At 38.0% G+C, this 27,982-nt stretch overlaps 1 protein-coding gene across 2 annotated transcripts in view; it reads left to right on the top strand.

Annotated features, from left to right (window-relative positions):
• GRID2 (glutamate ionotropic receptor delta type subunit 2) overlaps positions 1–27,982 on the top strand; it is a 1,355,750-nt gene that overhangs the window by 1,115,141 nt on the left and 212,627 nt on the right. For both annotated transcript variants that reach the window (XM_027116924.1, XM_027116925.1), the window contains one exon: positions 17,449–17,644. In XM_027116924.1, the coding sequence (XP_026972725.1) occupies positions 17,449–17,644 (196 nt within the window). The remainder of the gene's footprint in view (positions 1–17,448; positions 17,645–27,982) is intronic.

Here is a 27,982-nt window from a genome sequence, read left to right on the forward strand (position 1 = left end):
TAGTGACTACTGATGTTGAGCATCTTTTCATGTGTTTTTTGCCATCCTTATATCCTCTTGCATGAAAGGTCCCTTTATGTCTTTGTCCATTTTCTACTTGGACTGTTTGCTTTTTTACCATTGAGAGTTCTTTACATATTCTAGATACAAGTTCTCTGTCAGACATGTGGTTGGCAAATATTTTTCTCTTAGTCTATTTCTTGTTTTTTTTCATCCTCTTTGCAGGGTCTCACATAGAACAAACGTTTTTGATTTTGATGAAGTCAAATTTACCAGTTATTTTTTATGGATTTTGTACTTTTGACGTCGTGTCTAAGACTCTTCAAGGAACTCCTAGGTCCCCAAAATTTTCAACTGTTTTATGCTAAAACTTGTATAGTTTTACATTTCACATTTAAATCTGTCATCCATTTTGAGTTAAGTTTTGTACTAGGTGTAAAGTTTAGGTTGAGGTTCATTTTTTGCCTATGGATATTCAAATGTCCAGGAGCGTTTTCTGGGAAAAAAACCCAAAAGAACAAACTATCTTTCCTTCATTCAATTGCTTGTGCACTTTGTAAAGAAAAATCAGTTCGCATACTGTGTGAGTCTATTTCTGGGTTCCCTATCCTGTCCCATTGATCTAGGTATCTGTCTCTCTGCTAACAGCATAGATTTGATTACTGTAGCTTGAAATTGAGGATACGGATTCCTCCCACTTACTTTTTTTTTTTTTCAGAATTATTTTAGCTATTCTACTTCCTTTGCCTTTCCATATAAATTTTAGAATGATCTTGTCTATATCTGCAAAAAAGTAATGCTAGAATTTTAATAGGAATTGCATTAAACCTGTGTATCAATTTGGGGAGTATTCACATCTTTACTATGTTGAGTCTTCCAATTTATGAACGCAGTATATCTCTCTGCTTATTTAGATTTTTAATTTCTTCTATCAACATTTTGTAATTTATAGCATATAAGTCTTATATATGGTAGAGTTATACCTAAGTATTTATTTTTATCCCAGTGATTATAAATGGTATTGGATCTTTGAATTTGGCTTCCACATATTCATTGCTACTATAAAAATACGGTTTTTAATATGCTGATTTTATCTTGTGATCCTGATGTGAGTTCAGGGGTTCTAGGAGTTTTGGTAGATTCTTTGGAATTTTCTATGTAAACCTTCATGCCATTTACAAAATTGAGCAGTTGTGTTTCTTTCTTTCTCACCTGTATGCCTTTTATTTCCTTTTGTTGCCTTTTCTGTGATGACTAGAACTTCTGATACTACGTCAAATAAGAGTGGTGAGAGTGGACATCTCTATTTTGTTCTCTGTCTTGGGGAAGCATTCGGTCTTTCACTATTAGGTGTAAGGTTAGCTGTAGGGTTTTTGTAGGTATTCTTTGTCGAGTTGAAGAAATTCTTTTCTATCCCTAGTTTTCTATGTGTTTTTATCATGAATGGATGTTAGATTTTGTCAAATGCTTTTTTTCCCGTCGACCGATATGCTCAGGTGATTTTTTTCTCCTTTAGCCTGTTTGGTGGATTACATTGTTTGATTAGTGAACTATTTTCAGAATGAGGTAGAGGCTAACTCTATTTCCCCCTCCTATTCCTTCTCCACCTTTTCCCCTAAATCTTGCTTTTCTTCTTAATTTTCTTCCTCTATTGATATGAGGCAATAAAAGAGCCTGACTTTCCCTGCCTGCAGCTCTACTTATTATTGTCTTTTCTCCTACCCCAGCTATTGCTTCCTTCTATCCATTATCTTCCCATTCCAGTTTACCCTCCAGAGTGTAGAGTCCAGACAGTTACCTTCTTACATCCTTAAAATTGGCTCTAAAGCCTCCATTATTACCTCATTCTATCAAAATAAAGTTCAATTCCATCAGCAGAGCTTATTAAACCGTTCAAAAGCTGATCAGCTTCTTTTTTGCCTACTAGCACCAATTAATTCATTCTCACACTTGTTCATGCTCCAGTCAAGTCAAACTTTTATAGGATATTTCATGCTTCTTTGGAGTTTCCATGCTGTTCCCACTCACTGAAATGACCCAGAACTGCATTCTCTTCTGGCATCTTCGGTTAGCTCAGGCACAATTAGTCATTACACATGTGTCTTCTCTTTGAGAGTGTACATTTTTCAAAGACAAGGACTATGTCACCTTCATATTTGTTCCCCTAATCCTTCTCAGAGTACCTGGCACAGAGTATTAATAAGAGCAGCTAACAATGAGTGCTTGCTATGTGACAGACACTCTCCTAATGCTTTGTGTAGATTTTCTCATTTAATCCTCATACTAGCCCTATGAGAGATAGATTATTTTCATCTCCTTTTTGGAGATGACAAAACTAAAAGCTAGGGTAGTAAACCCAGGCAGTTGGCACTAGAACCTCTGTCTTCACCAGTGGGTCATATAGTCTGCAATTAGCAAATACACTAAATCTTTACTGAATGAAATAAATAAATAATATATGCGTGGATACATGAATGAATGAAAACCATCAGTATCATTATAAGTTTCTTTGAAAAATAAAGATTTGCAGAAGAGAATTAATGGCTGAATTATATTTAGCTAAGTCAATTCCAGATATTTCTAAGTTGCATGGTATCCTAGAAACAGACACCAGAGCCATGGACTCAAATAAATTTGCATTTAAAATCTCTCCCACTTAGTAGCAAATGATCTTGTCATTTTCTGTAATTATTTTAAGCCTTATTTTCCCTAAGAGTAAGAAGAGAATGAGTTCAACTTCATAACTTTTAGTATAAAGAATAAATGAGGGGGAAAAAAGACATAAATAACAGCACAGTTCCTGGACACACCCTACCTAGGATTTGCTTCCATTTTTCTCCTTGCTCCCAGGAGCTCATGTAAAATTCCTTGAACTCTTCTTCCCTTCACTCTCATTTTTGGTGGTACTAATAACTATTCTTTTTACCATTTTGTCCACAATTTCATACACTCAGTTATTTCCTTTACCTGGTTCAGCTAAACCTCAAAGTTCCCTGTTGCCGCTGCTGTTGTTTCTGACACAGCTACCACCGCCCTGCCCTACTTCATGGGCGTCGTCTTCTTGCCCTGCCCCTTAATCCTCCAAGCCCCTCAAAGGTAAAAAACTGTCTCTCAGCAAGCCTTATCTGATCTTAAGCCTAAATAAGAACTTAGGAGGGAGATGCAAGAGGGAGGAGATATGAGAATATATGTATATGTATAGCTGATTGACTTTGTTATAAAGCAGAAACTTACACACCCTTGTAAAGCAATTATACTCCAATAAAGATGTTTAAAAGAAAAATAAGGATTTAGCCAAATGGTTCATTCTGTTGTCTCACTTTAGCTTAACTCTCATGAAGATTAAGTTGCTACTGTTAGTGACTAACACTCAACCCAGGTCAGGATATCTATGTGTCAGGCACGTTTTCTCTTTTAACTCATCTTTCATAACCTGTAGCTGTATACCACTTCCTCTGTGTAGTTTTCCACAGAGTTTTCATAACTGAATTTAGTGGCTCCCTTTTTTGAATGCCTTTGCATCTACCTTGTTTACACTCTGAGCAACATCTAGCCTTGTACTGGAGTATTATTCTACTTGTTTTACCTTCCCAATTACAATATATGTTCTCGAGGGTGGTTTTATGACTTGTATTAACACAGTGCCTTATGTAGTACCTTACTGAGTACACAGTTGGTTACAAGTAAATATTCATTGAATGAATGAACCAGAAAAGGATTTCTTAGAATCTGGCTTGAGACTATGGAACTCCATGACTTGTTTATAGCCTCATAAGAAATCAGAAAGAAATATGAAAGCCATTTCTTTGTTCTTTTATTCCAGGATAAGACAGGGAGCCCAGAATGGTATGTTCTCTCAGTTTCCTTAGTGTCTCACCTACTTCAGTCTTTCAGTAGGAGGCTATTTCTTAGCTCTCAGCAGGGAATTGCACACTTTATTAGCCAAAATCAAGGTGGCTGGAGTGAGTTGGACCTGATTCATACTGCTTTTTATGTTTTGGTTTAGTATAGAATTGTATAAACTTAGCTCCAGAGTACATAGTCATAGCAGACAGAGGAAGACATTCATCTCCTTACTCTATACTGTTCAGTGTCAAAATGGCTTACTTGTCAAAGCCCTTAAGTACTACAGTGATGGATGTTTTATAAACATATAGCCATCTAGATGTTATAGGCAGAATTTTGTCTTTCTTTTTGGAAAACAAAAACTCTCAGAAGTATGCTGGTCTTTCAAAGCCACTCTTCAGTGAGGATTTAATTAAAAGTTGTCTGCAGCTTTTTTTGTGACTCGCAGGAACAGGGCTATTTTAGCATTGTTATAGACTCTGTTTACACTGAGCTCACTGAGATGAAAACTTTGCCAAACTAATAAGCTCCCACAACCCCTAAAATGATCTCCTTCTTCTGGACAAGCTGAATCATTCTAAACAAGTCAAATCCTCACCTCGTTCTCTCTCTCGGCCTTAGTCATCTAAGCCTAAAAACCTATTAAGTTCTCAAGAATATAAATTCCTGTATCCTCTCTATTTCTTGTTATTTTCCTGCCTTACCTGAAGTCAGCCAAATAAATAACTTCTATCTACCACAAGTATGAGAATATGGTAAAACTCTTATACTTGGGAGCACTCTGCTCAGTCATTTTAGAGGAGCCAGTGCACATGGGGCAGGCTTTTGTGAAATTAATGTAGAAGGGTAAAGATGTGGTACATATATACAATGGAATATTACTCGGCCATAAAAAGGAATGGAATTGGGTCATTTGTAGAGACATGGATGGACCTAGAGACTGTCATACAGAGTGAAGTAAGTCAGAAAGAGAAAAACGAGTATCATATATTAACGCATATACGTGGAATCTAGAAAAATGGTACAGATGAAGCTATTTCCAGGCCAGGGATAGAGATACAGACGTAGAGAACAGACGTGTGGACACAGTGGGAGAAGGGGAGGGTGGGGACGAACTGGGAGATTAAAATTGACATAAATACACTACCATGTGTAAAATAGATAGCTAGTGGGAACCTGCTGCATAGCACAGGGAGCTCAGCTCAGTGCTCTGTGATGACCCAGATGGGTGGGATGGGGGCGGGAGGGAGGTCCAAGAGGGAGGGGTTATATGTATACATACAGCTGATTCACTTCACTGTACAGCAGAAACTAACACAACATTGTAAAGCAATTATACTGCAATAAAAAAATTAAAATTAAAAAAACTTTTTGAATTAAAATAAAATTTTAAAATATAGAAGTGTAAGTGATGGACCTGGGTGACAATGGAATAGGTAGGCAGAGTTGTTCAGCAGAACACTGCTGAAGAGGACTGGAGACCTAGCTTTGAGTGTTCACGTCTCTTTCCTGCTTCTGAATAATAAGGTAAGTTTTTAAACCACTTTGTACCTTACTTTTCCGTCTTTGAAAATGTGATCCATTCCTTCTCCACAAGTATTTGTCCCACAGTTTGAATTAAGTTACTTCCAGTGTCTCTTCAACTATAAACTTCTATATCAACTACACAAATGAGGTATCTTATTAAACAAGATCTAAGATAATGATAAAAATATATTTGCATAGATTACTCAATAAAAGAAACCCTAGACTGAAAGGAAACTCTTTTTCACCATTTTTCTCATTCTGTTTTTCTTGTCCCACCTTGCTTTCCCAGTGCAGCACACCATCCTGCCAGCGATCCTGGTGTGCTGACCTCCACCCTCCGCTAAGTATCTGCTTGACCCCATTAGTTCTCTGATTCTCTTAGCTCCTCCACAAGCTCCTATCATCTAAAGATAGTCTATTTATTTATTTATTTTTTGTTTGTTTTTTTGTTTTTGTTTTTTCTTTTTTTGCCGTAAGCCGGTCTCTCACTGTTGTGGCCTCTCCCGTTGCGGAGCACAGGCTCCGGACGCGCAGGCTCAGTGGCCATGGCTCACGGGCCTAGCCGCTCCGCGGCATGTGGGATCCTCCCAGACCGGGGCATGCACCCGTGTCCCCTGCATCGGCAGGCGGACTCTCAACCACTGCGCCACCAGGGAAGCCCAGTCAATTTATTTTTAATGGCTTTCTACTCCACCACCCCCCACCACACACACACATACACATACACACACACACACACACACACACACACATGCACACACTCACTACACACACCCCTACTACAGCCCCTATTTCTCCAACCCTGATCTTTTAGCCTAAGGACAATTTTGGAAATCACCAGATGCCCCAGATCATGGAAAGTTTCCAAGAGGGCAAAGAACAAGATCTGCAGCCAGCTGGCTGGGCTGCTTTGTCAGAATGACGATTGTAATCTTCTGAGAGGGATGCAGAACTCTCAACATTTGCTACTGAATGGGGGGTGGGGAGCACATTAAAAAACAGTTCGCGGGGCTTCCCTGGTGGTGCAGTGGTTGAGAGTCCGCCTGCCGATGCAGGGGACATGGGTTCGTGCCCCGGTCCGGGAAGATCCCACATGCCGTGGAGCGGCTGGGCCTGTGAGCCATGGCCGCTGAGCCTGCGCGTCCGGAGCCTGTGCTCTGCAACGGGAGAGGCCACAACAGTGAGAGAGGCCCGCGTACCGAAAACAAAACAAAACAGTCCGCATATTTATAATGTGAGTGACTGTGAATAAGAGCTGACTCTGAGCATTAAGACATGCATTTTATATCTGCTTTTCGTTGACATTTCTCAAAAAAGCTATATACCTAACTGGGAATAGAGGATAGTTTCTCTGGATGATTCAAAAAAATCTTTTTCAGAGAAATCCAGAGACCTACTGTACTGCAAAGAAGGAAAATATCTTTTGTATTTGGGAAATTTTAACTTATCAATAGACACTTGGTCCCCTGCTCTGTATTATGAAGAGTGAGGATTTTTGTTTTAGTAAGAAAGATTCATTAGAAGCTTCACTGAAACAGTGACCTTCCACCTTATTTTGACAATAACATTTCCCTGGGTCTTCAAATAGGCTATTAAATTAGCCCTACTGTTATTTCTGATAAATTCCTCCTCTCTAGTTATTTCTTTCCACTATGAATAATTTGATAATGTGATTAATGTTTTGAGCTCCTTCAAAGACCTTATAGGGAAAAAAATTACAAATTACTATTGATTCCTCATTTGAATCCACACTGTATTTTATTTGGGTCATTGTTTTATGTAGTAATATTGTGTATTATTGTTTCACAGCTTGTTAGTGGCCCAGCTGTGGGGTACTGATCAGTGGTTCAGTTTCAGCCTTGGAGGGTATATTGTATAAAGTTTTTTCCATAAGTCAGCACTGGCCCTGACTCTAATTAACATTTTCAGTGTTGATTTGAAGTATGGAATAGGGAGTAAGCTTATTAAATATGCAGATTACTTTATAATGAGTAGGGGTGATTATTGACTAGAACCACACTGTAAGAATTCATTAAGGACCTTGACAAATTAAACAAGGTGATTAGAAATGAGATGAAGTTTAATAGGGACAAATATGTGATAATTCACTCAGAGATGGAAAGAACAAACTCTGTACGTGTGTGTGTGTGTGTGTGCATGTGTGTGTATAGTTTAAAATTGGGGGATGTAGGCAGTTTCAGAACGAATCATCTGTCAGTTGTAAATTTGAAATGTAGCATTGGTGTTTATAAAGAAAATGACCAAAGTCACCTAGCAGTGGATAAGTTGTTCAGGACTTTTAAACTACTGTGATCTATTTATAAGGTCCATAACTTATGCAAAAATTGCAATAGAAGAGAAAAAAGATGGCTTAGTTAATTACAAAGTAAAAAAGGGAGTAATAGATCCTGCGAGTAAAAGTAAAGGGATTTAGTGTTTAACTCAGCAAAGAGAAGGCTGAAGGAAGAAAATGAAAAAGAAATGTTTTATTACATAAAGAAATAGTGTTCTAGAGGTGGTGAGTAGCTATTGTCCATGTGACTGAGAACAAAATGAGAGGATTATTTGAAATGGGGGGGTTTAGGTTAGGCATGAGTAAGGACTGCCTGGTGGTAAGTTTTGTAAGTCATAAAAATGTCTTAGGAAGAAAAAGTCAGTTTTGGAGGCTGGCTTATGTACCTTAAGGAATGTAATCAAATTATGTGATACCTCCAGGAACTCTCAACTCTCTGATGCTATGATTGTATTAGGATTCTTTCTTAACATCACTTAGAAATTTGTTGATCCTCAGGGAAATTCATGGGGATTACTCAAGTCCTTCCTGTATTTTCAAGGATATAGGAACATGAAAATCTACTATTCTACTATTGAAGTATATTGGATTAGTTGAGGATATTGTCCTAACAAATTTTACAATTAGCTGACAATCAATAGTAAATGTAATGCAATGCTGGCCATACAAATTTAGAATAATTCCATATTCATATTGTCCTGTGTAAATAAATATTGCATCTTCATGATATGTAAGAAAGAAACTGCACAGGAAAATTGCAGAGCAATTGAATTCACAGAATATTCGGCCTTTTGCACTGGAGTTTTGCTTAATTAGTATATATGTGTGTGTGTGTGTGTGTGTGTGTGTGTGTGTGTGTGTGTACACCATGAAAGACTACTTTATTTGACTAATAGGCCATTTAAAATAGAGAACAGAGTCATAAATGATAATTCTGTCAGCAGGTGGAATGTAATGTCTGCCACATATCAGGATGCATGACATGACGAAATTATTTCCTAGCTTATAATGTGGGTCAACAAGTCAGGCAAGACAATCAGAGTTTCAGATGACTGTTTTCTCGCATTTATTTAGCATTGTCATTTTGGAGAGAGTTTAACCATCATCTTTATTAATTACTGCCTCCCAGCAGCAAGAAGGACAGAGTGCTTCCTCCTTCCTCTGGGTTCTCTAAAATGACCTATCATATCCACAAGTCTGAATCAACTTCTAAAAAGTGTATGGGAACTGCAAGTCTCTCCAAGTGCACCTAGTCTCTGATATCCATCTATCTCAAATGCATCTATTTTACATGAATTTCCAATATTACCTGTGACCATCCTGTCTATACCACGTGGCAGATAGGGGTGCTTTTGACTACTCTTCAGGGGGAAATATTCCTAAATCTCTCGGGAAAGACTTGAAAGTCATCTCCTGGCATGTAACCCTCCATGCCTAGTAATCTACCATGTAGGGACAGTGTTTGGAAGGGGGCAGTGCCCTCTTATGAGTACGTCTACACACTTTTTCTAGACCAAGCACGTTTGGAATTCTGATGGATATTTAAATAGTTTTTTAAAGAAGTTCAGAGCACAGAGACCTGAAGCCATCTTTTATCTAATTTACTCTGGTGAACCACATAAGGTTGGGTGTGAGGGTATGTGAAGGATGTAGGACAGAAGCGGGGAGAGGGACAGAACAGAGGGGCTGGAGAAGGAGGCACCACTCAGGCCTTATTCGAGCATCCCACATGGAGCCCTTCTCATCCACTCACCCTCCTCTGTAAATCCCCAGTCCTCTTTGGTCCTCATATGGTTCCTCTAATAAAACACCCTCTCCAACCGGGGGGCCTCCCTTGGGAAACTCTCCCTGTCTCTGCAAGTAAAGGAATCCTAGCCCTCTGCCTTGCCTGATATCCTTCAAACTTGTCAGCCTCAGACTTCAGACTTCTGCTGTCTTGAAAACGAAAAAAATTCTGGCACCATGAGAGAAAGAAAAACACAAACACATCCTCTCCACTAGAGATGGCTGTGTCTGGGTTCCTCCTGAATTACCTTGCTCCATAAATTATACTATTTTAGGCTATACAATCTCATGTTCTATGAGAGAACTGTATTTCCTTCACTACTGTGACTTTGACCTTAATCTTTTTAAAATAAGAAACCTAGCATTATTGGGCTAAAGAATATCCAACTCTTTCCTGAGCCTGCTTTCATTAAATATCGTTAGCCCTCATGCACTTAAAATAGTTCTCACTGAGCTCTTCAGTATGGACTGAACCATCTGCAAACCAGATTTTCTTCTGACATCAGGGAGTGTTAAGAGTCCTGCTTACCGTACCATTTACCCTTGATACCCTTTATGTTTCATCAGACTTCCTTTCCAAACTTGTATATGAGGAGCTGGGAAAACTTCACTGAGCAAAAGAAGCTACTAGGATTCAGAATGTGGTTTCTCAAAGGACAAGTGGTCATTAGCTACATTGCAGTAGGAGACAGGAAGCCTTTCCATATGCTTATCTGTTCTCCTATAAGTAGAGCATTCATATTATTGAGACTTCTTCGTCTTTATGTAAATACTCAACCCTTGAAAGAAAAAAATCCTAAAGTTCAGCTTTCTATAATAACACTCAGTATTACCAAAGGTGACTATTCTCTCTTTGTTCTGGTGCCTATCTCTTCTTTAGCTACTAAAACCATGAATTCTTTTACATTTTTTTAATCATTTCAGTTAGCAGAGTTAGTTGAGCAATTTTCTTCACCACTTCAGTTTGCTTCTGATACTTTAATCAGAAATCACTCATCAAACCAACCACAAAATTGTCGTCTCTGTTTCCACACTGCTGAATAAGTATCCCTCTCAGGAATAGACATTCCACCTTGTACTGGATCCTATGTTTACCAGAACATTGGACTGTACCTCAGCTTTTCCAGATATTTTGTTTCAGTCCTATTTGTTTAATTTTTCTTTGTATTTGCCTTGCCTCTGAATTTATTTATGGCAAACTGTCTTGTTTGCAAACAATTCACTGGTGGTCCAATAAAGCTTTTGCAGCTGATTTTGATACAGGGAAAATTTCCAAAGCTCCCTTTTAAAAAGTTGTGTTTTCTAAAAAAAAAAAATTTTTTTTTCCTACAAAATACTGCTGGCCATGATTAATCACCCACAGAATGGCTGGTAATACATAGTAAAAATCCCATTTTTATGCAGTGCTAGTTTACTGGGAATGCTGGTTTTCCAAGATGAAAGCATCTTTCTAATAAAGAAATGGAGGCAAAACAAATGAACCTCATTGATTGCTATTTTTCAGACCCTGGGCTAGGTTCGGAGTTTCAAGATAAATAAAATAAATAAATAAATAACATTAAAAAAAAAAACATGAGCATCAGTAACATGCATTCGAATGAGGTAAACAATGAAGTAAAATTTCGAACCACAATGCTAAGGTGTGAACATATTTTAAGTATTAGAAGAGCACAGAAGAAGCAGCTGAGTTTGATCTTGAAGGGAAAAAATTCACCAGGGAAGACCAGGAAAGATCTTAAGCTGAGAAAACACCTACCAAGCAAGGAATGATGAAATGGTCTGTTTGCTGTATAATGTGAATAGGAATGAAGCAAAAGGTTGTTTTTGAAAATGAAAAAAAAGTTTTTAGGCCAAATTTTGGAAGGATCTTGAATGCTACAGAGTTTGAACCATTTTCTAAGGGCCGTGAGGTATACAGGAAGTATTTAAATAAGTGAGGGATGGGATCAGATTTGAATATTAGAAGGAGCACGTTAGCTGTGGTATGGAGGATGGATTAGAGGTTGGTGGGAGTAGAGATAGGGGAAAAGTGTAGAAATAATTCTCTAGGTAGAAATGATGAGGGTATTGGCAACGGAAAGGCAAAGGTAGTGACAGATTCCCAAGATTTAGGAGGTAAAAATGTACAAAACTTCATGAGAGGTTAGATGGGGTGTGGGAGTTAAAGGCCACGGGTGAGGAAGAGCTTTAGCTGAGATGAATCTGTTGGTGGGAAAAATCAAAAGATGGCAATTCTAGAAATCATAATAGAGGACAAAGTACCAGCAATAATAGTAATAAATTAATAACTGCAACTATCAGTAATTGAGCACTTAAAGAGTAAGTTCTAGGCTAGGTGTCTTGTATCAAAATCTACTTCAAACTTCCAGATACCTTATTATAAAATGATTGTTTCCCCTATTTCACAGGGAAAGGAATTGCAATTTGGAGAATTTTAATTTTTCCAAGGATTGAAACTCAAATCTTTACGTCTTCAGAACCCGTGTTTTTAGAAGCAAAGAGGTTGCCCAGTGCACAGCTGTCGTCAGCACCTCTCAGTGGCAGGCCTGCCTTACCAGACCACCTCAATACATTCTCCAATCCTTTTTTCTGCTTCTTGGATCTCTATAACACTAATGTTCTCTCTGCTGGCCCTCTGTTATGGCATGTAGTTGTTTTTTAAGTGTTCACTTTTGGAGTACTTTTTGTGATTGGAAAACCTGCCTCTGTGCCCTGCCCACGACAGCTCTCAGCCACTGCAACCAATGAACTGCAGTGGGCACCAGGAAGGCTCTTTATGTGGTTGCTAATGGGCTCTTGGAGTTACAACAAAATGTGTCCTTTCGCAAATGCCGAAATTAGCATCCAGAGGAGGCAACTGGGGAGAGAGTGTGGGAGAAAAATCCTGAACTGAGTTGGAGGACACTTTTAATGTACCCCTGCTTGTTTGTCTCTCTTTCACGGTCAGCCCCTTTGCCTGAAGCATCTAGCACCTATGCTATCAACCACGTTCCATTTTTCTCCCCCTGAAGAAAAATCCTTCTGATGTGATAACTTGAGTCGACGTGTTTCAATCCGTTAAAAATGGGATTAGACGTAAAATTCCCCACAACTAAAGCTGGCAGCTCACTCTTGTCATTTGTTGGTGAGCATAACATACAACCAGACTCAAATATGAAAGAAAAAAAGAGAAGAAAAAGGGAGAGAGAAAGAGAGGGAGGAAGGAAGGAAGGAAGCAAGGAAGGAAGGAAGGAAGGAAAGCAGGCAGGCAGAGAGAGAGAGAAACAGAGAAATGGAGAGTAGATGGAAAAGAAAGGCCTATGAGAGTTATTTTACAGTTTATGTAGGTAAGAGCTATTCTCTTAATAAAGGAAAACAGGTAAAAATATGAGTGAAAGTTCACTGCAGAGGGTATAGGCATTAGATTTTTAACTAGTTGACAGCTTTAGAAATGTAAGTAGCAACACATTCATTATAAGATAATTTCATTAGCAAAGTCGTATAAATGTCCCAAAGAATTTGCTATGAAGAAAGTTACTGTTTAGTATCATAGAGTCATACATTCTTGTACTTGGAAAGGAGATGAGACATTAATTCAACTCCAATTCATGAATCTCCTCGTTAACAGTATAAGAAGTCATCCTGCCACACACACACACACACACACACACACACACACACACACACTCCATTAAAAATCATTAAAAGGGCATTATAAGGTGAGGAATTATTATAATAATAATCTTTGTATAAAAACGATAGCTTGATTGAATACTGATATGACAGGATCACTAATCACACTTTGAGGAGGACCCTGTTACTCTCTCCATTTATAGATGAGGAAAGTAAGGTTAAGAGCTACTACCTAATATTACACAGCTCACAAATAACAGACCTGCTTGTCTTTAAAATCTAACCTACCCAATATCAAAGCTATTGCTATCAGATATAGCTAATATCAGACTATCACATGTATTAAAATTAATTTCCAATACTTGAAGGGCTTTAAGTGTTTATTCTTCTCATGGAAAGAGTTTGTAATCAGCCTAGATCCACCCAAATTCCTAAAATTTACTTCCACAGAAGTGTCCTAAATTACAGTTTCTCAGTATATGTGATATTTAAGCAAATAGTTAAATACCACTTACCTATCAGACAGTATTGTTTAGTATCCATGGGTCGCTAGTCGTATAGGACACCAGTACAAGAAATAAAAGACTCTCAGTAAGATGTTGAGAAAATAAGACTGATTAGAGTGGGAAAGCATTTGCTTTCTTTTAGCATTCACCATGTGTAGCTGTGGACACGCATTTTTACTATGTGCAAGAGTCCGAGTGTGGGGTTGGAAGAGGAGGGCTCAGATTCACAGAATTGATCATTTGCGGAATTTTATGTGAGTGTATGTAGGCTTTGTGTGGTTAGGGAGAAAGATAGACTATATTAGTATGAGTATATTCACAGCTAACTCTTTTTCTAGAATTCTCTAGATTTCCCCATTTCTTCTGTGGCCTGGGTAAACATTGCCAATTGTTAAAAAAGGAAATGTCAATATTTGCCAAGGTAAATTAATGTATGTATTAGGGGCTTGTTGATTATTTTATAATTGTTTTGCATTTAAGCCAATGATTGGCACGTCTAAATAATACCCACTCAGATGTTGACCTTAAGATATAATGTTCTTGAGGATTACGACTTGCGGAATAACGTACTTGATTTCTTTTAGGGCCTCATAATATAGGCCATAGCATTTCTGCAGATCTAAAATATTATGAGCGTGAAAATAACAAAATTACTACTTATAATAGGTACCCCCTTTCTCTGTTGGGCTCCTAAACCAGCTTTCTTTTTTCCATAATAAGCTATTTGTGCTCACTTCATTTTGCTTTATTTTATTTTTGTCACCTTTGGTGTGCTATCTTGGTGTACTATAAAGGAACAACACTGAATCAGACAAACTATAATTTTTATTGCAAGCAGATCTCATGGAAAATTTATAAGCTGAACTTGATATCAGAAGTGAAGCCAGAGGGAACATACCTTTGCTCTAAGTTACAAAATGCTCTGCTATTCTAAATTTGAATTACGTTGAAAATAAACTGCTTTTTCTGACATCCAGAACTTCACACAGGCAACATTTTAAGATACTGTTTAAAAATTTTTGTGTGTACAGAACAGTTTTGCCAGCTAAAAACCTGTTTGTATTATAATTCTACATTCAAGTTCAAAGCTGATATTTAAGGTGATACTATGGCACGGAAACTTGATTATGTTAAAGATCCCAACACATGATTTCAATTTTCTTTTCACAGAAAGCTAAGAAGGAGTATTAATTTATTTAGCAGTATTTTACTAGTATGACTATTTGAGCAAACCAGTTATATACATAGATATAGGCATAAACATTTTTCACCCCTACACCATGATCTCACCAAGTGGAAACCTTCTGAAAGTTATAATCAAAATTGATTGCCAGAACTACTAGGCAGCAAGGAGCCAGTCGTATCCTGGGAGGGTTTCTGATGAATCCTAACATGACCTTCTCTAGCCATACACCTTTAGGTTCTAGAAAGTGCAAGCTCTGTACATCTACCTAACCTTGCCCTTGTATTTATAGATATTGAGTGAATGAGGCATGCTATCGTAACCTGTATTGATAAGTTTCATTTCTTCCCCCTGTGTAACCAGTTTAGATCATTGCTAAACAGTGGGAAATATGTTAAAATGTTAATGTTTTGAATATAGTTTTACTCCTACTACTGGAAACATTAGTAAATAAGAAGTAAATTGTTCGTTTGAAACAAAATTCTTATTGCTATACTATTACCAAGATAATTATGGTATGTTCCTACCAAATGCCCTGCCACTCTGGTATTAGGTTGCACCCTAGCTACCTGTAGCTCCCTTTTATTCCTGCTTCTGCCCTCATTATTTTTTTTAACTTATTTATTTATTTTTGTTATTTATTTATTTTTGGCTGTGTTGGGTCTTCGTTGCTGCACACGGGCTTTCTCTAGTTGCAGTGAGCGGGGGCTACTCTTCATTGCGGTGTGCAGGCTTCTCATTGCGGTGGCTTCTCTTGTTGCAGAGCACGGGCTCTGGGAGCACCGGCTTCAGCAGTTGTGGCTCGCGGGCTCTAGAGCAGAGGCTCAGTAGTTGTGGTGCCTGGGCTTAGTTGCTCCACGGTATGTGGGATCTTCTAGGACCAGGGATTGAACCCATGTCCCCTGCATTGGCAGGTGGATTCTTAACCACTGCCCAACCAGGGAAGCTCCCCTCACTATTTGTTTATGCTTTCACTTTAGCTTTTACAAATGGTAGAATTAGCTCAATAGTTGTAGGGTATTCCAGAAAATTCTTCCCTTCAAATAGTAATTTTTAAATGCATAATTTTATGCAGTAGAAGTGTAGAGCAGAAAGGAATTACCATGATCTCACTCTTTTCCTTAGAGTACATGATACACACCAGCAACATAAAACTCAATAAAATGCAGATTAAATTTTGCTGAAAGCTATCATTAGAAATTGTCACAAATATTCCTCTAACAAACACTACCCATAATGTATTGTTTGCCACACAGTTTTGCACATGATGGAAACGGTGACCTGCAAGAGTATTCCCAATACTCTTGCCCAATGTTAGTGTTAGTTGCAGAGACCCCCAGGAAATCATTAGCAAACGCCATCTAGAAACAGACCAAAAGGTCAGAGGTAAACGTAACATGACATTCATAGCCTGTGATTGTGGAGGGCTGTGGGTATTTGTTCTTGTTCAATATATACTATAGTGCTTCAAAGCATCTGCTCCCATTCTCAGAGGTTAGTGAGTTTGAAGCGTGCCAGCATCTAATTTTGAACAGTATTCCAAAGGCACATATTTGTTCTTAAATGTCAGTCATTAGGGTTGGACACCTACACAAATTCAATGAGTTCCAGTGAAGTGGTAATTGGTTCTCCAAGTTAGAAAATATGGAGTGGCTCAGAAACTCAAATATAAGGAAATCGACCATCAATTTAGAGACGAATAACCTGGGACAAGTAGATACAATCTGTAACTCAAAGATTGATTTGGAAATCCTGGAGCATTATTCTGTAAAAGAGAAAGCTGAAAACATATTCAGCTATCCAAAAGCATGAAATTTATTCTATTTGAATACAAATAGAAATCTCTCTCTCTGTCTCTCTCTCTCTCTTTCTCTCTCTCTCTCTCTCTCTCACACACACACACACACACACACACACACACACACACACACTCACACACAACCACTTAAAGCAAATCTAGCAAAATAAATACAGAGAAGAGTCAGCATCTTGCAGTAGAAATAATATGGTTTTGGGAGCTGGTCAGATCTACATTTGAATTCTATCTCTATCCCTCACTGACTGTGCCACACTGAGCTAGTCCTTTATTCCCTCTACTGAAGTTTTCTTACCTACAAAATGGGTGAAATAGTTCTGAGCATGAGGCATTGCTGTAAGGATACTGTGTGCCAACTGCCTAGCATGTATGTAGTAGCCACTCAATAAGTAATGACTCTTACAAATACTAATTTTTAAGTATACATCTACTTAAATATGTTGTTTATACAAAACGTAATTATTTTATAAAAATATTTAAACCTTGCCACCTAAAAGAACATAGGCTTAAGGCCTGTAACATATTGACATTTTAAAAAAACTAAATGATTATATGACTATCTAGCAATGTAATTTAATTTGTCTTTGGAATTGCTAGATGTTTTTTCACAGTGAAAACAAAAATAGCATTGCCCTATCACTAGAAATTTCCACCTTTCCTTCAGTAATGATTTTTGTCTTCTCATGATCTATGTAAGAGCCATACACTCTTAAAACAATTCTCCTTATATATTACATCTTAATGTTAAGAAACAACAAAATAAGAAAAGCAATTTGACGTTTGTATTTACATATATTACTTTTTGCTTCTTTTAACTTTATTTCCACTTGAAAATATTCAGTACTCTTTCTTGTGTCTCTCTGCTCTCCCAATAATCAAGGTCTCTCCAGGACCTTTCCAAGCAAACAGATATCCCTTATGGCACAGTCCTGGACTCTGCGGTATATGAACATGTTCGCATGAAGGGAATGAATCCTTTTGAGAGGGACAGCATGTATTCCCAAATGTGGCGGATGATCAACCGAAGCAATGGATCAGAGAATAACGTTCTGGAGTCCCAAGCAGGCATTCAAAAGGTACTGGCCATAGTTCTTCATTCATAGTCTACCATTCTGTCCCCCATATTGGAATTGCTAAACTGAGTCTGGTTTACTTCCTTTTTTAAATTTTAACTTTGACATAGAGTTCTCAGTTAAATTATACCTTTTATTGATTTAAGAAGATTTTGAGGTAACTCGCTGTACCAGTAGAGGGAATTGACACATTTCTGTGGTGTGTCTAAAGGATCCTTTTCCAGTGGAATTCCAAAGCTAGAAAACATGAACTGCTATTTTGTTCAGAACAGTGTCGGGGACATATACACATGAGGACTTGAAAAGATTTTGACAAATCCCATTCCAAATATCATTCAGGTTATCCAGTTTTTTCAAATGATTCAGGGTATTTTCTACACTGCATTTGTTTTTCGATGAAAAGTTTATGTTATGATTATGTGAAGCTCTCTGTGAGTAAAAGTTAATCTTCTCCACAAATGAAGTTTCTACAAAAGTCTGTTTCTGTTTCCAAAAGTGAAAATCTTTATTTATATCTTATTTTTATAAAACCATCATTTAGAAGTTATTTAAAAAAAACTTAGAAAGCAGTCCTTTGTGTAAAAAACATGAAGCTAGTTTTTATTCTGGGCCGTGGTTTATAAACTTCTACACAGAAGTAATTCTTTCTTCCTCAGACCCCATCAACCACCATGAGAGAACTGAATGATTTTTGCTTAAAATTATCCCAGTGGCTATTACAGTGAAAATCCTAAGGGTTGACATTCAATAAGTAATTATGGGATGACTGAATGAATGTCTAATAACAGCATCAATGATGGTATATACTTTTTTTCTGTAACCTTTCACAGCAGAATAATTTGGACTCCAAGTCTGAGTTCTCTGTTCAAAAGGCAAACTCAATAATACCATGTTGGAGAATGTTTTGATGACTATAAAAGTTATTCTGCCACAGGATCTAGCATTATTCTGTGCTTTTCATATGTTTTCCTTTATCTGCTATTGCTATTGTGATGGTTCCCTAGCATCACCCTGGTAATTTGTCAGTCACTACATTGATATCATTATTTTAAAACTGACAATGGTGACATAAACCTCTTTGCAAGTACTAATGATGCTTTTAAAATAAGAGAATGTCCTTGAAATGTTAGCAATGGCCTCTAATTCCTTCATCCTTATTATATTAATCCCAGTTTCCCAGGGCCCAGGTATTTATCCTCTTGTCTTTGTCCAGAGGCCCATTGGCTTTTAGAAATTAAACACAGTACCCTCCAATTACTGGGGGCATGCAGTGGGGGGCAGGTGAGATTGGGCAGGTGAATGGACCTATACTATATGTTGTCTGGGGGAGAAGGGAGGATAGATTTTAGGATTTACTAGGTACTCATTGTATGTGAATGAATTTAAGCCTCAGAATAATGGTTTGGGGAAGAGTTATTTTCCTTCATATTGTCTACTGTTAAAAACAATTTTGAGTTCTTGCGTATAAGTATAAATTGAAGTTCACAATTTGTATTTCTATCCATTTTAGATCCAAAGCTCCTCACACTTTACAACTTTTTTCTATACCATAGCATTCCAGAGAAAATTCATTTTCTTTTCTCCAGACATACAGATTCAGAATAAAAATAACTTTTAAACATACATATTCACCAATTCATTATTTATTCATTCATTCATCCAATATTTGCTAAGTAACAATTATGTACCAGGCACTGAGGTAGGAACTGGAGGTAAACTCAACCACAGAGGAATGACCACTGGATTCATGAAATACAGGGTCTGGTGGGAGAGAGAGAAAAGGAAACTAAAATACATGATCAAACAAAATGACTTAAATTGTGACAAATGCTATCAAAAAGACAAATAAGGTGCTATTGTAGAAATTAAGAAGGAAATCTATTTGAGAAACAGTGATCAGGTAAGTTCCCAGAGGACGTAGGATATTATCTATGATCTGCCTGATCATGTAGAAGAGAGGGTGACAAAGCATCCAGGCAATGCTTAGTGTAAGCTAAGGTCTGAAGGTCCATTCAAGAAACCAATTTAAAATCAGCATGAACTGGAGACGATCGAATGAGAAAATGTGGAATGAAGTTAGTATGCAGGGGATAGATCAAGTGGACCTTACCCATTGTTAAGAACTTGGATTTTATTTGAATGGCAAAAAATGCTACTGAAATAGGGAAATGTCATGATTCATTTTTCTCTGTCAAGGTCACTGTAACTGATATATGGGAATTGGGTAAGAGTATGCAAAGAATAGAAATAGTGAGACCATAGGAAACTTGTAACTTTCTGAAGTAGCCAGTCAAGTAAATAAGACCTCGTTTTATTCCCGTGTTCTTACACACATACACGCACACGCACACACACGCACACACACACACCATTACCCTTCATTCCTGGTATTAATACAAACTGGTTACACTTCCTACATCATGGCATTTTCAATATAATATATAAATCATAGAGACATAGGACATCAGTTGCTACATAGAAGCTTTAAGCAGTCATGTATGTAAGATATACATATATATCTTCTAAGGTCTTCAGTGTTCTTTAAGAAAACCTCTTAACTTTTAAGTATGTACATACAGTTTCCTACATTTTCTGGGTTTTTGTTTAAATTTAAGTTATTTGACCATATGGAATTTAATTTGACACATGTGTAAATGTAAAAATAAACTGTAAATATTCACACTGAGAAAATTCCTGAGATTCTATGAAATAAAATTGTTTTAGACTCAGCTATTGACAGTCTTGCAGCATATGCTGAGAAATTTAGTTACTCTTTAGGCTTTCACGTTTCTTTTTATTTAAATATGTAGCCATTCCATCACCTTTCAAGTTGGGCTAGTGTTTCTTATGCTGTTGTTAAATGTCATACATTAAAAAAAAAAAAGCTATTATGAAGAGTAGAAAGAGCTCTAGTTTTAGAAAAAAACTATCTAGTTTTCTTTCTTGGTTCTTCCAGTTCTCAGCTGTGTAACGTTGGGCAGATCACTTGGTTTCTCTAAGACTCACTCTACTCAGCTGTAGAATTATCACAGTGTGAGAATTAAAAGCCTGGGCTTTGTAGACATACAACCTAGGTGTATATCCAGTTCATTTTTTTAAGTAAAATATGTAAATGTGACTAGTTACTTAAAATCTCTGAGGCTCAGAATTTTTATCATCATATTGAGAATTTCTACCTCTTACGGTTTTTGTCATTATTAGATATATATATGTAAAAGCATCAATAAATAGTTCGATTAGAATAATAAACTCTTAAGATGATCCTGAAGTTTATATGAAAGAATGTATGTGTGAGTGATTTGTTATTACAAAGAATTACTATTTGGTATTTCCTAAGGTTAACCTAAAATTATGACATAATAAAAAAGATAATGCAGTAAAAGAAGTAGAGAGCAGTTTCTATTCCCTGATAGTCTGCTGATAAAGAGGGCTTATGATTTTAAAACTGCAAATCACGTCCCCAAGTGTTTATTACACCCCATGTACTCAGTTTTCGGATTTACTAGAGGAGTAGTGAAGAATGTTTTTATTAATTTATAATGGAAAATATCAAAGTGAAATTTGCTGATTGTACATATTTCTTTCAACCAATATCAGAGAGAGCTGAACACTGATTAGACAGAGACTAGGTAGTTATAATAAAATGTATTTTGGTTCAGTTTTCAAGGTCTTAGCCAGCTTTCATTAAAACACAAAACCAACCAACCAACAAACAATAACCTCTCACCTGCTAAAGCTCACTGGAGTTCATGAGATTGAGAACTACAAGACATGGAATGTGGCTGATGGACTCTTCCTCAAGTAACCGGTCTTGCACACACATCTCACACAGCAGCTTCCTGTTCTCTGTCACTGATTTCTAATTTGTGCAGGGAGAAAAGACCTCAGAGGTCTTCTAGGTCAATATTCCGCAAAAGACCAAGCTTCCACCTTTGACAGGAATTCATATATATAGTAACTCCCTTTCAGCAAAGACTGCATCCCTGTGAAAACAATCCTCCCAATCTAGGTGTAACTTTGAATAGATCCCATTAATCCCTCAGGTTGTGCTTGTTTCTAATTGTGCTGCCAGCCTCATTAAGTTTCTCTTACTTGAAGGTAGATCCTGGTTGCTTCTAACATCGATGTTCTGCTCATACCAAAGAAACCTGTATAAGTGAGGAGTAGGTAAATGAGTTCTGATCTGCTCTTCTTGGGAGACACTTTGCCTGTACCACACTAGCCTAATTAAACTAGAAGAAAATTTTGTTTCTGCCTTCCTCTTCCTAGGATGTTTTGCATAAGTAGGAAAAAATGTGATTTGAAAAATATAACTGAGTTCTTTAATGAATTCACTCAACAATTATTTATTGATCAAAACAGCCAGTGTTTTGATCACTGGAGTGAACATAAATGAAAAAAAAAATGCCTCATGGAGTTTACATTCTAGTGGAGGGGGCAGACAATAAATAAGATAAATATGCTGTATTTCAGCAGTGAGAAGAGTTAAGGAGTAAAACAGAGTTGGAGAGAAAAGAAGAGGGACGTGGAAATGGAGATGATGTGCCTTGTTAGATAAGATGGCCAGGGAAAGCTTCACTAAGAAGCTTTGGAGAGAGAGGTGTATATCTGGGTGAAGTGTTTCCAGGCAGAGGGTCAGCTAGTGCAAAGGCCCTGAGGTGGGAACATGCCTGGATGTTCTAAGACTATGAAGGGGGCTAGGGTAGCTCTAGAAATAAAGGGTAATATCAGGAGTGCAGCAATGTCAGAGAGGTAGAGGGCCAGATGGTAGGGAGGAAACATATCATATACGGTCTTGTTACTCGCAGCTAGTCCTGTGAACTTGCAGCATCAGCATCACCTGAGAGCTTGTTAGAAATGCAGACTCCTAGGCCCCACCTGCACCCTTCTGGATGGAAATCTCATTCTAACAAGATTCCCAGGTGATTCACATGCATGCTAAAGTCTGAGAAGTGCTCATACAGGGCCATATAGGGCATTCTAAGCGGACTTTTACTCTGTGTGAGATATGAAACTTAGGAGTGTTTTTTATTTTTATTTTTTTGTGGTACACGGGCCTCTCACTGTTGTGGCCTCTCCCGTTGCGGAGCACAGGCTCCGGATGCGCAGGCTCAGCGGCCATGGCTCACGGGCCCAGCCGCTCCGCGGCATGTGGGATCTTCCCGGACCAGGGCACGAACCCATGTCCCCTGCATCAGCAGGCGGACTCTCAACCACTGCGCCACCAGGGAAGCCCCCAAACTTAGGAGTGTTTCGAACAGAGAGTACGTAACATGATCTAACTCATACTTTGGCAAATCATATGGCTGGTGTATTGAGAAAAACTGGAGGTGACAGTGTGGAAGCTGGAAGCCAGTTAGGAGGCCACGATGGTGACTTGGCAGCGTTCCGAAACTACAGCAATGGAAAACCATCCCTGTTCAAACCCAAGTACATCTTGGAAGACTATGATTTTAAGTAACTATTAACATTAGCACATTAATGGAATTTAGTCTATCAGATTATTTTGGGAGAGACTGGAACACAAGACAGGTAATTTTTAAGAATCGATAGAGAAACTTCTACATCACAGGTAAGCATCTGACCAGGAGTAAAGGATCTCTGTGTAGCACTGAAATAGAAAAGTCCCTGGTTAATAAGAGGGCAGTGTTCATTTCCTGATAGCCTGTTATGTCTCAGGGGGTGAATGACAAATTATTCTAAAACCTCAGCAATAAAGACTACTAAGGAAGAGAAGAAGGTCAGTACTGGTAGGATAACTCCTGTCCTAGCCAAAGGATCCCAGTGATAACTACATAATACTTCAAACTATATATTTCAAAGGGGATATAAACTGGTGGATGCTATGGCCACAGGAAGTGGGTAGCAGTGCTGGCAGCAGCCATATTCAACCAGAAAGATAACATCAATCTGTAAGGTTGTCTGCTTAAGTCCCAGAGCACTATGGGGGAAGGGGACTTGACAAGGTACAGGTCGGGCATCAAGGCTCCAGCCAAGCCACTGTGCTTCAGGACCCAGTTTTAATCTTAGCTGGAAAACTGGAGTGTTGAAATGAAAGCCAAAACAAAAGACTGATCATATCACATGGGCCAATATTAAGGATTTTAGAGGACTGGAGCAGAAAGAAAAATTCCAGACACTATTCAGTGGTGAAGTAAGCCTACTCAATTTATTCATCTCTGGCTGAAAAACTGGGTGGATTGAACCTGTTGTTTTACTTACTCATTCAACACATATTCATTGAGCACCTGTTATTTACCAGGAACTGTTCTAGGCACTGGGAGGCACACCAAAATAAGCAAAGTCCCTGCCCAAATGGAGATTATACTGTAGTAGAGAGAAAACAATAGACAAGCACATAAATGTGGGCTATAAAGAAAAACTGGAAGACTAAGAATGAAAGGTAGCAGAAGCAAGAAGAGGGATGTTGCCATCACATAGTGGGTGGTCTCAGAAGACATCTCTGAGAAAGTGAAAGAGGACAGTTTATGAGCCATGAAGATAGTGGGGAGAAAAGGAGGATGGAAGTACTTCAGGCAGAAGGAACATTGCACAATTCCCAAGGCAGAAGCTAGTTTGACGTGATGGAGAGGAATGTCAAAAAGACCAATGTGGCTGGAGCAGAGTGCAAGGGGGTGGGAGGAAAAGGGGGTGGTAGGGCAGAGAAGTAAGAGATGATCGGAGTGGTAGTTAGGCAAGATGGAGTCCATTAAAAATGTGAATGCTGGGCTTCCCTGGTGGCGCAGTGGTTGAGAGTCCGCCTGCTGATGCAGGGGACACGGGTTCGTGCCCCGGTCCGGGAAGATCCCGCATGCCGCAGAGCGGCTGGGCCCGTGAGCCATGGCTGCTGAGCCTGCGCGTCTGGAGTTTGTGCTCCACAACGGGAGAGGGCTACAACAGTGGTGGCCCCCGCTCTTCCAAAAAAAAAAAAAAAAAAATGTGGATTCTTGGATCCCACTGAAATTCCAATCGTATCATTTTTTAAATTTTTATTTTATATTGCAGTATAGTTGATTAACAATGTTGTGTTAGTTTCAGGTGTACAGCAAAGTGAGTCAGTTATACATATACATGTATCTATTCTTTTTCAAATTCTTCTCCCAATTAGGTTATTACAGAGTATTTGAGCACAGTTCCCTTTGCTATACAGCATGTCCTTGTTGGTTTTCTATTTTAAATATAGCAGCGTGTACATGTCAATCCCAAACTCCCAGTCTACTCCTCCCCCCAACCCTTCCCTCCTGGTAACCATGAATTCATTCTCTAAGTCTGTGAGTCTGTTGTTTTGAAACTAAGTTCACTTGTATATTTTTTTTAGATTCCACATATAAGCTATATCATATGATACTTGTCTTTCCCTGTCTGACTTAGTTCACTTAGTATGATAATCTCCAAGTCCATCTGTGTTGCTGCAAATGGCATTCTTTCATTCTTTTTAATGGCTAAGTAATATTCCATTGTATATATGTACCACATCTTCTTTATACATTCATCTGTCCAATTGGTACAGCCACTATGGAGAACAGTATGGAGGTTCCTTAAGAAACTAAAAATACAGCTACCGTATGATCCAGCAATCCCACTCCTGGGCATATATCCAGTGAAAAACATGGTTTGAAAGGATACATACACCCCAATGTTCATTGCAGTGCTGTTCACAATAGCCAAGACATGGAAACAACCTAAATGTCCAACCAATTGTACCTTTTTTTAAGCCATAATTGACATATAACATTATCTTAGTTCCAGGTGTACAACATAATGATTCAATGTTTATATATATTGCAAAATGACCACCACAGTAAGTCTACTTCATATCCATCAACATAGTTACAGATTTGGTATTTTTGTGATGAGAATTTTTAAGGTTTATTCTCTTAGCAACTTTCAAATATGCAATACAGTATTATTAACTATGGTCACCATGCTGTATATTACATCCCCATGACTTACTTATTTTATAACTGGAAGTTTGTACCTTTTGACCCTTTCTACCCATTGTAATCTTAATTGGGGAATGGAAGGCATCTGAATATCTTAAATCATTTCAGGTGTTCCTTTTTTTTAAAACATATTGATTGGAGTATAATTGCTTTACAATGGTGTGTTAGTTTCTGCTGTACAACAAAGTGAATCAGCTATACGTATACATATATCCCTATATGCCCTCCCTCTTGCATCTCCCTTCCACCCTCCCTATCCCACCCCTCTAGGTGGTCACAAAGCACCAAGCTGATCTCCCTGTGCTATGTGGCTGCTTCCCACTAGCTATCTGTTTTACATTTGGTAGTGTATATATGTCCATGCCACTCTCTCACTTCATCCCAGCTTATCCTTCCCCCTCCCCATGTCCTCAAGTCCATTCTCTATGTCTGCATCTTTATTCCTATCCTGCCCCTAAGTTCTTCAGAACCATTTTTTTTTCTTTTTTAGATTCCATGTATGTGTGTTAGCATACAGTATTTGTTTTCCTCTTCCTGACTTATTTCACTCTGTATGACAGACTCTAGGTCCATCCACCTCACTACGAATAACTCAATTTTGTTTCTTTTTATGGCCGAGTAATATTCCATTGTATATATGTGCCACATCTTCTTTATCCATTCATCTGTTGATGGACACTTAGGTTGCTTCCAAGTCCTGGCTATTGTAAATAGAGCTAAAATGAACATTGTGGTACATGACTCTTTTTGAATTATGGTTTTCTCAGGGTATATGCCTAGTTGTGGGATTGCTGGGTCGTATGGTAGTTCTATTTTTAGTTTTTTAAGGAACCTCCATACTGTTCTCCATAGTGGCTGTATCAATTTACATTCCCACCAACAGTGCAAGAGGGTTCCCTTTTCACCACACCCTCTCCAGCATTTATTGTTTGCAGATTTTTTGATGATGGCCATTCTGACTGATGTGAGGTGATACCTCATTATAGTTTTGATTTGCATTTCTCTGATGATTAGTGATGTTGAGCATCCTTTCATGTGTTTGTTGGCAATCTGTATATCTTCTTTGGAGAAATGTCTATTTAGGTCATCTGCCCATTTTTAGATTGGGTTGTTTGTTTTTTTGATATTGAGCTGCATGAGCTGCTTGTAAATTTAGGAGGTTAATCCTTTGTCAGTTGCTTCATTTGCAAATATTTTCTCCCATTCTGAAGGTTGTCTTTTCGTCTTGTTTATGGTTTCCTTTACTGTGCAAAAGCTTTTAAGTTTCATTAGTCCTGGTTGTTCATTTTTGTTTTTATTTCCATTTCTCTAGGAGGTGGGTCAAAAAAGATCTTGCTGTGATTTATGTCATAGAGCGTTCTGCCTATATTTTCCTCTAAGAGTTTTAGAGTGTCTGGCCTTACATTTAGGTCTTTAATCCATTTTAATTTTTTTTGTGTGTATGGTGTTAGGGAGTGTTCTAATTTCATTCTTTTACATGTGGCTGTCCAGTTTTCTCAGCACCACTTATTGAAGAGGCTGTCTTTTCTCCATTGTATGTTCTTGCCTCCTTTCTCAAAAGTAAGGTGACCATATGTGCGTGGATTTATCTCTGGGCTTTCTGTCCTGTTCCATTGACCTATATTTCTGTTTTTCTGCCAGTGCCATACTGTCTTTTGATTACTGTAGCTTTGTAGTATAGTCTGAAGTCAGGCAGCCTGATTCCTCCAGCTCCATTTTTCTTTCTCAAGATTGCTTTGGCTATTCAGGGTCTTTTGTGTTTCCATACAGATTGTGAAATTTTTTGTTCTATTTCAGGTGATTCTGATTCAAAATAAAGGTTGAAAATGAGCATTATAATATTTTTAATATTTTGAAGCCATTTAAATGACTTTGGCTTTTACTCTGAGATAGGAAGCCAGGGAAGGGTTGAGGACAGAAGAGTGACATGATCTGACTTACTTTTTCAAGGTTCATTTTAGGTGCTGTATAGAAAATAGGCAAGGGCTAGAAGCAGGGAGACCAGTGTGGAGGACACTGTAATCATCCAAGTGAGAAATGATGGTGGGTAGACCAGAGTGGTTATGGTGGAAGTGGTGAGAAGTGGTTGAATTTGAATATATTGTGAAGGTAGCTCTGACAAGATTTTCTAAAAGATTGAATGTGGGGTATGAAAAAGAGGAGTTAAAGATGAGTCCAATGTCTTTGGCTTAAGTAATTGGAAGAATGAATTTTCCATTTATTGAGACTGAGAAAACTTTGGGAAGAGCAGATTTAAAAAGCCAAATGAAAAATTGCCTTTGGCATGATAGTTAATATGAAGTGCTTCTTAATTATGCAGGCAAAGATGCCAAGAGAAATGCTGCAGATATGAGTTGGATGTTTAAGAGAAAGTTCTAGCTGGAGATAAATGTTTGGG

This window comes from Aethalodelphis obliquidens, unplaced genomic scaffold, assembly GCF_003676395.1.
Source record: "Aethalodelphis obliquidens isolate GAN/ISIS:26980383/991018 unplaced genomic scaffold, ASM367639v1 scaffold17, whole genome shotgun sequence".
NCBI lineage: Eukaryota > Metazoa > Chordata > Mammalia > Artiodactyla > Delphinidae > Aethalodelphis > Aethalodelphis obliquidens.